The sequence below is a fragment of the Eurosta solidaginis genome, chromosome 1 (assembly GCF_040869045.1).
Source record: "Eurosta solidaginis isolate ZX-2024a chromosome 1, ASM4086904v1, whole genome shotgun sequence".
NCBI classification, from domain to species: Eukaryota; Metazoa; Arthropoda; class Insecta; order Diptera; family Tephritidae; genus Eurosta; species Eurosta solidaginis.
The window spans coordinates 357,635,645-357,648,204 of record NC_090319.1 but is presented as its reverse complement, the minus strand read 5'-3'; the positions used below and the strand labels follow the sequence as shown (position 1 = coordinate 357,648,204).

The 12,560-nt window shown below is 38.0% G+C and overlaps 1 protein-coding gene across 1 annotated transcript in view; it reads left to right on the top strand.

Annotated features, from left to right (window-relative positions):
* The window catches only part of LOC137241110 (putative polypeptide N-acetylgalactosaminyltransferase 13), a 42,910-nt gene extending 30,663 nt beyond the window's left edge, over window positions 1-12,247 (top strand). Inside the window, 7 exon segments of the mRNA XM_067768350.1 lie at window positions 1,342-1,423; window positions 2,404-2,440; window positions 3,154-3,301; window positions 8,938-8,945; window positions 8,948-9,107; window positions 11,759-11,898; window positions 11,901-12,247. Of these exon segments, the coding sequence (XP_067624451.1) occupies window positions 1,342-1,423; window positions 2,404-2,440; window positions 3,154-3,301; window positions 8,938-8,945; window positions 8,948-9,107; window positions 11,759-11,898; window positions 11,901-12,247 (922 nt within the window).
* Window positions 12,248-12,560: the final 313 nt, after the last annotated feature.

Here is a 12,560-nt window from a genome sequence, read left to right as displayed (position 1 = left end):
CTGGTAACACTACGGACTCAATCAGTCTATGTGAAGTCCTCGTGGAACGGCCAGTTCAACCTAACCAAACTTAACAGGCTTGTTATTTGATGCCCCAAACGGTAAATAATTATATTCTAGGGGAGCGAGTAATAAGGAACTTTCTTTAATTCCCAAGAAAATATAAATGATAGTTATTACTTTAGTATTCTTCCCAAACAAACACACTTGCAAAAGTATAATGTTAGACCTATGAAAGTTTTTAGGACCCACAAGCTTTTATGAAACATTTATAGTAAATAAAAACTGCTCGCAAACTGATGGAAATCTCTTCGAAGGAACATCGCATGAAATGATTATGATTTTTCTCGAAATAAGGACAGCACGTATGAGACTTTTTGTAGTTTATTGGATTACCATAATTATAAATAGATTTGGGTTTCAATCATATTATGATGAAAAGATTTTATGTTTGTTTCCTCTGAGATAGTTTTAATTTTTTTGTTGTGTGACAACTACATACATTAAGCAATGAGCGGCACTTCCTGCTTAAAACCAAAAACTAGCATTTCCGAGTGGGTATTGTGTGTTTGTTGTTATAATCGCGTCATCCTGTGCGCTTTTCTAGCCTCGGGTCTAGCGACTTGAAGTTCCTCGTTGACTTTAGTCTCTAAACCAACAAAATCCATAAACATACAAAAAAGGTCAAACCAAAATTACTGACTTCTACCTGCCTCAGCTAACCACATAAGTTGATTAGTAAAAGACACCTCTTTTTTTTTAATAAAAACATAACACACACATATAGTCATACACAAACATTAAATTTGACAATATCTGCTCATTCATCTACGAGCTATAAATATAAGACAAACGACAACAACAGGTCAGAACGAAAAATGACACTAAAGATGGCGCATTGCCGAAATCGGTCATTAAATCCGTAGACAGAATTTCATGCTTTGGGTACATGCCTCTCATTTTTTCAGCAGGGTTATTGTACAGTATGCAATAACTTACCAAACCGGCCAAACGTTATAAGTCCACCTATAGGATTTCTAACACCATTTCCTCCTGGTAATTACTTCACGAAGATTTATGGAGTTACGAGACATGCACTAATTCCTTGCCGATTTAAAATCATGCCTTTACTTGAATTCCTTGCCAATCTTACATACATATATGCCAAATAATGCTAAGTAAAAAATTTATTTCCGCCAGGACTTATATTAACCCCCGACCCGTGCGAGAGCAAACAAGTCTTTAGGACCTATCGTGCGACTCTCATATAGTGGTTGATGTTTTATAAGTGGCAAAATATTTTAATATTAACAAAAACTTATTAACTTATTTATTTGTCAGGAGTCCAACTTTTGCTGGAGAAATTTTCATGATCTCGCGTGGTTGGTTTTTTAAACTGGACGGCTTAAATCCATTGCTCAAGGTATGATTATATGAATAAATAAAAAAGTCAGAGATTCAAACGTTTCTTATTACATTGAGCAATGTCCGCTTAGCAATAAGAACAAACCCCTCCCTTGGTAGTGTAAAAGGTTTTACCAGGCGCGTTCTGGCATAGCCTTTTACCGATTCCGTTTTTATTTTGCTTAGGGCCTCCTTATGCTTGTCTGAATCAAACGGCTGTATTGGCAGGTGCCAGGTCTCGTCATAGTGCATATGGAGATGCTCAATTAACCCCCGTTGAAGCATGGCTATATGAAGCAGCTGGTAGTGTAGGTGGTTCTCAGCGGTCATAAGAAGGAGTCATCCCGTGGCAGCAACTTGGCAAGCCTACAGCCTTTTCCAGTATGTGGTTTTAAGAACAGGCGACCAAATAGGTGACGCGCAGCACACAAGCGGCCGGCCGATTACTTTGTAGCTCTTTCTTTATTTATCTCTTTCCCAAGTACAGCCGGCAAGCGACTTGAGGATTTTGTCGCAGCTTCATACTTTAGCTACAATTTCGGTACCATGTGCCTTGAAGGTCAGATATAAGATCTTTCGGAGACTGAGAGTTGGTAGCATAACACAATCGACGTAAACGCCCAATATTTGCGTCATCTATTCATTCACGTCGTTAACAGGGTGGCGGTGGATTTTGTCGGTGCCAGGTTGTGCGAGGTGAAGAAACTAGAAAGATCGGGGAGACAGCTATTCTTTTTTCACAATCGTGCCATCGTAAGCTTAGGAAATGATCGTAATTCCTTCTAGTGCGGAAGGGAGCTTTGATATGTAGAAGTTAAAGAGGAGTGGGGATAGGACACCACCCTGTGCTCTCTTTAGACAAAGAGGAGCGTGTGTGCTTTCTATGTTTTTAAGTAGCGTGCTCTGCTTGACTGTGTCAAAAGCTTTTTACAGAGCGAGCGCAACGAGCCCATCCTGTGGTAGGGTTTTCCAATTTATATGAGTGTTTATGGCTTTTAGAGCGGTGGTAGTTCAGCATTTTACGGAAGCCATATTGGTGGGTGGCTGGGTGCCTTCTCTTTCCACGACATCGGGCCTTGTCTGCTGAAGTATGCTTTATGAATTGTCGGCTCGCGCACTTCTTCGAATCCGATAAAGTTTAATCGCGGAAAGCAATGGATACTTTATCATTATGTTTTGTTGTATGAGACAAAGATTTGACGGTTGACCACAGTTTACCAATACCCGCAGAGAGGCTTCAATTCTTTAGGTGCTCCTCCCATTTGCCGCGTTTGTGTTCATTTACTATCAGCATAATATACAAGTTGAGACTCCTAATACTGGGGTATCTAGGGTCAAGTTGTCTCGCCAGCTCACGTTTTCTTGCTAAGTTTGCAGCTTGAGCCAGGAAATGCGGTATGATTTATGGTATTCTACCAGCCGGAATAAATCGCATAGAAGCTTAGGTGATGACCTTGCGGTGTGCACGCTCGCCTTGCCGGACATAAATAGGGAGAGGAGCAATAGATTAATTTGTGAAGATTGTGTAGCCTTTTCAGTTAGCGTTTTTGAAATCATTAAATTTCGCTTTTCAGAGGTGATCAGATTAGCTAATCGCTGTACTGAAAGGAGTACGGGCAGGTGGTCAGATGCTAAAGTAAGCATCGGTTACCATTCAACGCAGTTTACGCACTGACGAGGGAAATGTTCATATCTACGCATATTAAATTGTTTGCATTATCCAATTTCTATTTCAATTCCTGTTAATAGACCTCGAGTCTATTGAATTTTCCATTAAATTTTGGCTTTGTGTCGGTCAAATTGCGACTATGCCATGCAGTCGGGTTAGACATATTTTTCGAAAACTGCATTCATTTCATTTTCCTAATGACATCGATAGCCAGACAACGTATCTAAGGTAAAATATTTTCAACCTCAAGAGATTATATCAATTTTAGAATGTTGAAAAAGGAGTGCAAACGAGAACGTATGATGTTTTGTTCATACCCTTTGTGCTTTTGTTCACAAAGTGTGCGTGTACTAAGAATTATTGGAATTTAATTGGCTGTCCTTAAAGGGCTTACTCACTTAAACAGTTTGTTATTAAAGTAAAAGTGTAAGCGTAGTATTTTTAAAAGGTATGTTTAAAGTAGGGGAGGCATCCTTGTATTTATGTAATACATGTTGAATGCCAACTGGGTCTTGAACCTGGGGTCTCAAGGTACACTATTCACTATGCTAGGCTGTCCAGATATCGTGAAAATTCAAAAAATCGTTCCAATTTCGAAATTTTGCTTTTTATGTTTTGAGAAACTTCTCGATAATCCAGAGACCTGAAGCTTTCTAGATGCGACACTGGTCTAGATATTTAGAAAATTCACATGTAGAACTTTGCGACCACTATAACTTCCCTCAGAGGAAGATTCTTGAACTAAGAACATACTTCCAAACCCCGTGACAGCGAAACATAAGGGAAGAAGTTGTCACTAGGTCGACCGTGGATCGTGTAGTATGAAAAATCGTCCGAACATGGAAATTTTGCTTTCCTTTTTTACAACATGGTCGTCCCAAATGTCGACCATTTTGAACATCCACGTCGATGGCACTACGCTACCGACTGTCCTACACCCCAAAATCTTGAGTGTGACGTTTGATCAGGATCTATATTCTGGTGAGCATGCAGCCGCAATTGTACCGAAAATCCAGAGCCGTAATAAAATCCTCAAATCCCTTGCTGGCAGTGCTTGGGGAAAAGACAAAGAAACGCTCATTACCACATACAAAGCAATAGGCCAGCCGATTGCGTGCTACGCTTCCCCTATATGGTCGCCAAGCCAAAAAATTACCTACTGGAAGAAGCTACAGGCCTGCCAAAATACTGCTTTCAGAACCGCCACGGGCTGTTTTCTTATGTCCCCAGAACACCATCTACATAATGAGGCGAGAATACTCCCCATCAGGGAGAGAAATGAGATACTAACCGAACAGTTTCTGTTGAATACCCAGAAACCTGGGCATCCCAACAGGCATCTGATTGATGAGCCAACACCGCCTAGGGACATAAGGAGTCATCTCCGTAAGCATTTTGAGGAAATACGGCACCTGAGAACTCAGCCGTATGAAGCAAAAAAACACAAGCAAGTCAGTGAACTCCACAAACAGGCGTCGGGCCTTTATGCCAGAAATTGCCCGGTGAATCCAGTACTCAAAAAACAGTATCCAAAACTTGCGGAAGAGGAACGCATACTCCCCAGGGAAACGCGAGTCACTCTGGCTCAACTTCGTTCTGGATACTGTAACAGTATAAACTCTTACATATCCAGAATCAATCCCGACATACAAAATGTATGCCCCGCTTGCAATGTTCCCACATTACACCAACCATCTCTTTAATTGTAATGTGGAACCAACGCCTCTAACACCGCTTTCATTATGGTCCACCCCTGTTGAAACAGCAAGTTTCCTTGAACTCCCGTTAGAGGATATTGATGACAATTTGTGTTTCGGTCGCAGCTATTAGGTGGGGCAAAGCACTGCTACAACAACAACAACAACATGACCAAGCCACCTAAAGCTTAAGGCTCTATTAAGTTGTAATTTTCAGGATAAAAAGGTTTGTAAGATTGAACAGGGATCGAGAAATTTAGAGATATTCAGAAAGTCCATTTACAATATGTGCAATCTTGCGAACCCTTTTTGAGTAACTTCCTGTAGACCTTTATTTTTTAAACTTATAAAACACCTCAGAACACCATGACATTGCAACCTTTTCGCTAGGTTGTGTAGGGATCATGAAAATTACAAAAATCGTCCGAACTTGAAAATTGTTCTTTAAAGTTTTAAAAACTTCTGGAAATCCCAATAGACCTGAATCTTTGAACGAAACGTTGGGCTCTATTAGATTGTAATATTGAAGATAAAAAAATTATCCTTTTTGGGACAGAGATCGAATAATTTGGAGATAATTAGAAAGTCCATGTTGCAAACATGTGGAATCTTCCGACCGCTATTGAAGTAAATTCCCGTAGAGCTAGATTTTTGAAAATAATAAACTAAGTACATCGGAACCGCACGACAGTCTTAGCTAGGTAGTCCAGGGATCGCGAAATTCAATTACATTCGCAAAAATTCAAAAATTATACGAACTGGGAAATTTAGCTTTCGATCTTTCCTATAACCATGAGACTTGAAACTTCATACATAGCTTAGAGCTCTATCAGGTTATCATATTTAATATAAAAACATTTTCTAGATGAGGTATGGTACAAATATTTGGAGATATTAAGAAAATGAATAACTTCCAATGAAGCTAGATGCTTGGAACTTGAAACATACTTCAAAATCCCATGAAGATACAAAAAATAAGTAAATAAATGTACGGTACGGTAACCTCCGAAGAGATCTAAGGCCGAGCTTCTCTTCCAATTTGCGTCGTGCTCCTTTTTTTAATTTTTCGTACAAGTTGGCGGGACGGACCTACTTGTTTTATGCCGACTCCGAACGGCATCTGCAAGGTAGATGAGTTTTCACTGAGAGCGTTTCATGGCAGAAATGCACCCGGAGCGCTTGCGATACACTGCCGAGGGGCGACCCCGCTTAGAAAAATTTTCTTCTAATTGAAAAATCTTATTTCTAAAATTATGATGTTGCTTTGCCCGGGGTGTGAATCCAGGGCATACGGTGTGGTAGGCGGAGCACGCTACCATCACACCACGGTGGCCATGAAGATAATAGGAGAAAAAGGCTTTCACTGCGTTGCGCAGAGATGGAAACTAAAAAAAAATCCAAATATTGAAAAATGTTTTTCGAGTTTTCAGAAACTTTCGATAACCTAGAGACCTGAAACTGGGAACACAGCTTTGGGCCATATAAAAGCATAGTATTAAGGTAAAAGAATATTTAATTATTATGTTTTTCTAAGAGTAACTGAAAAGAAAAAGAGACACATTTACTGCCATATTGCGATGGTACCATTTCGAAAACCGCCACGAAATCATCATCAGGCAATTTCGAAATGTTATCAAAGGTTTCTGTTTCGTTACGAATGAGAATCTTCATATTCGTGTTTGTTTGTTTAATGGTGTGTTAAATTTATACTTATTATTTAACAATTGTTTTTGTTTTTATCGGCCTATTGATAAATCATCCAATGTTCGAATCGAGCTCAAGGCCAGGACAATAATTTTTTTCTAATGATAATTATTGTTATTTTTTAATTTTTCCAAATTTGAAAAATTGTATTTTGTTTTTGGAATAGTAAGTAGAAAGTTTTTCAGACAACCTGCCATAGCTGCGCAGATAGATCCATTTCGAAGGGTGCTAAGCCTTGATCATCAGTACGCTTTAGGCATGCTGCGCTAACCATTTAGCTATACAGCGGTGGTTTGTTTGACTGGCAAATTTGCTACTTCTATTCTTTTTTACCAACTATATTTATTCAGTGTTGCGCCATTTGGTGCAAATCACTGATAATGCTGGATTTTGGAAAAATTTTCTACTTACTATTCCAAAAACAAAATACAATTTTTCAAATTTAGAAAAATTAAAAAATAACAATAATTATCATTAGAAAAAAATTATTGTTCTGGCCTTGAGCTCGATTCGAACCTTGAATGATTTATCAATAGGCCGATAAAAACAAAAACAATTGTTAATAAACGATGAGCACTTGTGAATGTCAAACAAAGTAATTGACAATAAACAAAAATCCAGCATTATCAGTGATTTGCACCAGATGGCGCAACACTGAATAAATATAGTTGGTAAAAAGGAATAGAAGTAGCAAATTTGCCAGTCAAACAAACCACTGCTGTATAGCTAAATGGTTAGCGCAGCATGCCTAAAGCGTACTGATGATGAAGGCTTAGCACCCTTCGAATTGGATCTATCTGCGCAGCTATGGCAGGTTGTCTGAAAAATTTTCTACTTACTATTCCAAAAACAAAATACAATTTTTCATATTATTTAACAATACATAAGCAAGGAAACAAATACAAGCAGGATATCCTAGTGGTTGAGGCAACTGCAGTTTCACCGTGTGATTCGCGGTTCGAATCTCGGTGAAACCTTTGATAATATTACGAAATTGCCTGATGATGATTACGTGGCGGTTTTCGAACTGGTACCATCGCAATATGGCAGTAAATGTTTCATTCTTTCTTTTCATTTTCTCTTAGAAAAACATAATAATTGAATATTCAATTATTATAAGCCGGTGTTAGCCTCACGGATAATAAATAATAGGTATAAATTGAACAAACCTTTGAACAAACAAACACTAAGGTAAAAGAAATTTAGAAAATCTGTTTAGAACCTTTAGATGCTTACAATCAATTTTTGAGTAACTTCTCATTGACGTAGAACTTGGAGCCTTACATTTAGCTCACTGACCCGTGACAATGCACCGCGAGGAAAAACTATTCCGCTAGGTGCTGCTGTGGTAAAGATGAAAAGAACGTATTTCTGAGGCCAAAGGGAGTAAAACACCTATTTAAAATAAGTTCTCCTAGGTAACTTACGCATCGAGGTACTTAGCAAATAGGAAGGTAGAATATACTGATCAATTTCATGATACTTGCTTTTGAACTACAAATTTGAAGCTTGACATATAATAAAGAGCACCGAAACAATGCTACAAAAATGGGGAAAATAAAAGAAGATACAAATTTTGTAAATACTTCATTTATGTAAAGCCATCGAGGGTGGTCTGGGAGTGCCTGACCTCGCTTGCGATTGCATCGAATTATTTTACAATTAAGATTATCTGGGTCCCGGGATATAGTGATATCCCTGGTAACTGTTAAGCGGATCTTTTAGCCCGCATCGGTACAACTGAACCACATGAAGATGGCTGTAGGGATTTCGGGATTCTGCTGGCCACCTGTGGATTGCTCCTCCATAGTTGGGCTCGAGTCATTGGGGTTTCAACAGGGCACTGTCCCATGGGTATCCATGCGGTACGTCTCAATATACGGGAAAGTCCATCCTGCTACAGCTGTATGGAGAATGATGAGGTGGAATCACCAAATCACTTTATGCTTGATTGCCCAACTTTTGCCAGAACTAGGCCAAAGTACTTCGGTCGCGACTCACTTGGATCTCCCGAGGATTTATCCAAAGTTGAGACCGGTACATTCGGAGCTTTATCGTTGCTACCCAACGATTCTCTAAGTAGCTAGATCTAATTCACCGTTATTTTTGGTGTATGTGGTATCACAGCGGACCTTCGTGTTGTCCAATGGAGCTATCCTTATCAGGGTAGCTACCACCTAACCTAACCTATCCTTTATATAAAAAGTTCAAACGCCGCTAAATAGGTATATGTCCTTAAATAGCTTTTTTTTGTTTAAATAGCTTATGCCAGTTATACATACATAGGAAGTTTTTCTCAGTGTTTAACTTTAACATATCAGTTCAATGTATTGCTGAACCTTCATAAAAAGTTGAGATATTGATAATATATAGAGCTGTCAAAATGCTAAAGCAAAGCAATGAGACAAAGCGTTCTCGGTGTTTTCGATAATATTACCTATTTTTTCATGTTTTTCTTAGCAGGAATTCTAAAATTTGGATGCTTACAAATATTTTTTCTATGCTTCTAAGCCATCTGCAAGACATATCGTCATCAACATCACAAACACACAACTCATCGTACATCAACTAAGAAGCGAACTCAACTGCCATTCATTCTCTTGGTATTTGCAACTTGTTTTTCAACAACTAAAGTGCGTGCGCCTTACACTACATACACACAGGCAATCACAAAGAACATTGTTTTTCATTTGAAAGAGTAACTATAGCTCATCGCAATTTCCATATTCAACGAAATCAACAGAAGCAACCCTGCAAAAAATTAGATTAGTCTAGGATGAACACGGGATGAGTCGCAAAGGTGTCGCATATTCCTATATCCAGTTCTGTTCTCTTTATATGGGTTTGAGTGATACCTTTTGTTTGAGCATGTCCTATGGAGAGACCAATTATAACTGTTTATGTCTGAATGGGTAGAGTCGGACTGGTGCTCTTTTTACTCTTTCGGTTACTGTCGAACAGATCCTTTTTGTACTGTTCGACACTTCCTCTTTGTACCCCTTTGGGTACTGTTCGATACGGGTATTGGCAGACAGTTCCTTTTTACACTCTCCGTTATACGGGTACTGTTCGTCGCGTCCTCTTTGTACGGGTACTGTCGGATAGATCATCTTTGTTTTTACAGATTTTATAATTTTTTAAACTCGAATTCAATATTCTTGATTTTTTTATACTCAGCTGAGCAGAGCTCACAGAGTATATCAACTTTGTTCGCATAACGGTAATCCGTAACGGCATAAGCTAATCGAGATAGATATAGAATTCTATATATTAAAATGATCTGGGTGAAAAAAGAAATTCATTTAGCCATGTCCGTCCGTCCGTCCGTCCATCTGTCCGTCGGTCTGTAAACACGATAACATGAGTAAATTTTAAGGTATCTGATGAAATTTGGTATATAGCTTCCGGGGCGCTCATCTCAGATCGCTATTTAAAATGAACGAAATCGGACTACAATTCATTACCAAAAAAATTCATTACCAAAGACAGATAAGTCGATGAAACTTGGTAGGTTCGTTGACCTTATGACGCAAAATATAAAGTTAGAAAAATTTTGGACAATGGGTGTGGCACCGCCCACTTTTAAAAGAAGGTAATTTAGAAGTTTTGCAAGCTGTAATTTGGCAGTCGTTGAAGGTATCATGATGAAATTTGGTAGGCGCGTTACTCATATTACTATATGTGTGCCAAATAAAAATTAGCGAAATCGGATGACGAACACGCCCACTTATAAAATTTTTTTTTTAAGTCAAATTTTAACAAAAAATTAAGTATCTTTACAGTATAAAAGTAAATTATGTCAGCATTCGACTACAGTAATGATATGGTGCAACAAAATACAAAGATTAAAGAAAATTTCAAAATGGGCGTGGCTCCGCCCTTTTTCATTTAATTCGTATAGAATACTTTTAATGCCATAAGTCGAACAAAAATTTACCTATCCTTGTGAAATTTGGTAGGGAAATAGATTCTATGACGGTAACTGTTTTCTGTAAAAATGGGCGAAATTGGTTGAAGCCACGCCCACTTTTTATTCACAGTCGACCGTCTGTCCTTCCGCTCGGCCGTTAACACGATAACTTGCGCAAACAACGATATATCTTAACTAAACTTAGTTCACGTACTTACCTGAAGTCACTTTATCTTGGTATAAAATATGGCCGAAATCCAACTATGACCACGCCCACTTTTCCGATATCGAAAATTACGAAAAATGAAAAAAATGCCATAATTCTGTACCAAATATGAAAAAAGAGATGAAACATGGTAATTGTATTGGTTTTTTGACGCAAAATATAACTTTAGAAAAAACTTTGTAAAATGGGTGTGACACCTACCATATTAATTAGAAGAAAATGAAAAAGTTTTGTAGGGCGAAATCAAAAGTACTTGGAATCTTGGCAGGAATACTGTTCGTGGTATGACATATATACATAAATTAGCGGTACCCGACCGAAGATGTTCTGGGTCACCCTGGTCCACAGTTTGTTCGATATCTCGAAAACGCCTTCATATATACAACTAAGGGCTACTCCCTTTTAAAACCCTCATTAATACTTTTAATTTGATAACCATATAGTACAAACACATTGTAGAGTCACCCCTGGTCCACCCTTACTTCGATATCTCGAAAAGGCGTCCACCTATAGAACTAAGGCTCACTACGTTTTAAATAATCATTTACACCTTTCATTTGATACACATGTCATACAAACACATTTCAGGGTTACCCTAGGTTCATTTTGCTAAATGGTGGTTTTCTCTTGTTTTGTCTCCAAAGCTCTCAGCTGAGTATGTAATGTTCGGTTACACCCCAACTTAGCTTTCCTTCGTTCGTATTAGTGTTGTAGATTAATAAATAAAAATATTGACATTTTTGTTAAATTTTCTAATATTTTCGAATTTTGTTGAAAATATTTTTGAAGTTTGTATGCATAATTTTAGTTACAAAACTCCTAGAAGTTTTTTCTTAAATAAAAAAAAAAAAAATAAAAGAAAAGTTACGATAATGGAACTAGTATTTTAGGTTCGGTAAAGAGCTCTTCATTCTTCTTACGTAATTCTATTCAATCACATTTAATCTTTTTATTTTATTAATTTAGTTTCTCTCTTTTTTTCAATTTGATTAATAAATTTCAAATTGACTGATGCCAAGGATCAATTATACCCCAATGTGGACAAAGAGATGAATCGCAGACCGCTCTCCTTAGGGAGATTCTCTAACTACTATGTGAGTGTGTGTGTGAGTTAATTCCTCCAATATTTGTTTTCTCACTACTTTCAGACTACCCAATGCGGACTTCATCGCATTTGGCGCACTAAGCTCTGGTGAGCTTTGCTTACAAATCATCAATTCAGCCATCAACATCAATGCTACCAGCCAATTGCTTATGAGTAGCTGCTACCAAAGTAATGTTACGCTTTGGTACATCGGCAATATTCTCAATTACAGACGAGCTCCGGTACATGTCTCAATGTAGTGGAAGTACTAAAATTCACGACGGCATTGACAAGTGCAATTTATCGATCCGATTTTCGTGTGGTGCTTGAGCAATGCAATGCCCGTAATGCTTACTTTGTTGAAAATGGACACAATCTTAGTGAGAATCAAAAACAGAATCAACGTTGGTTACATCGTAGTGGTTGGTTGGTGCACCAGAAGACTCAGCTTTGTTTTGATAATCCGCTAAGTGATGTGGTCGTTGTCAGTCATTGCCGTAATGCAGCGCCGTCGCAGCTATTCCGTTTTGCCATGGAGTTGGAAAGATTGTGAAATTTTATGCTGAGATTGTTGGTGGAAAGTGCAAAGCCAACCAATTTTTATGTATGAAAATGTATGAAATATTTACTGTTAAAAACATTTTGGGCTAATGTGATGAAAATCCAAAACGCAATGTAGTTTGTGTTCTTGATGATGACAATGAAGTTCAAGTGCTAAAGGAAACCGTTTGAAGAACTTCTAGAAATCTGTTTTATCTTCGAAATAAAAAAAATTCTTCAAAATTTCAGTACAAAATCAATGAAAACATTTATCCCCTGGCCACCAAGTCGTTAAGAAGTCAATAAGAAGAAAATGGCAAGCTGAT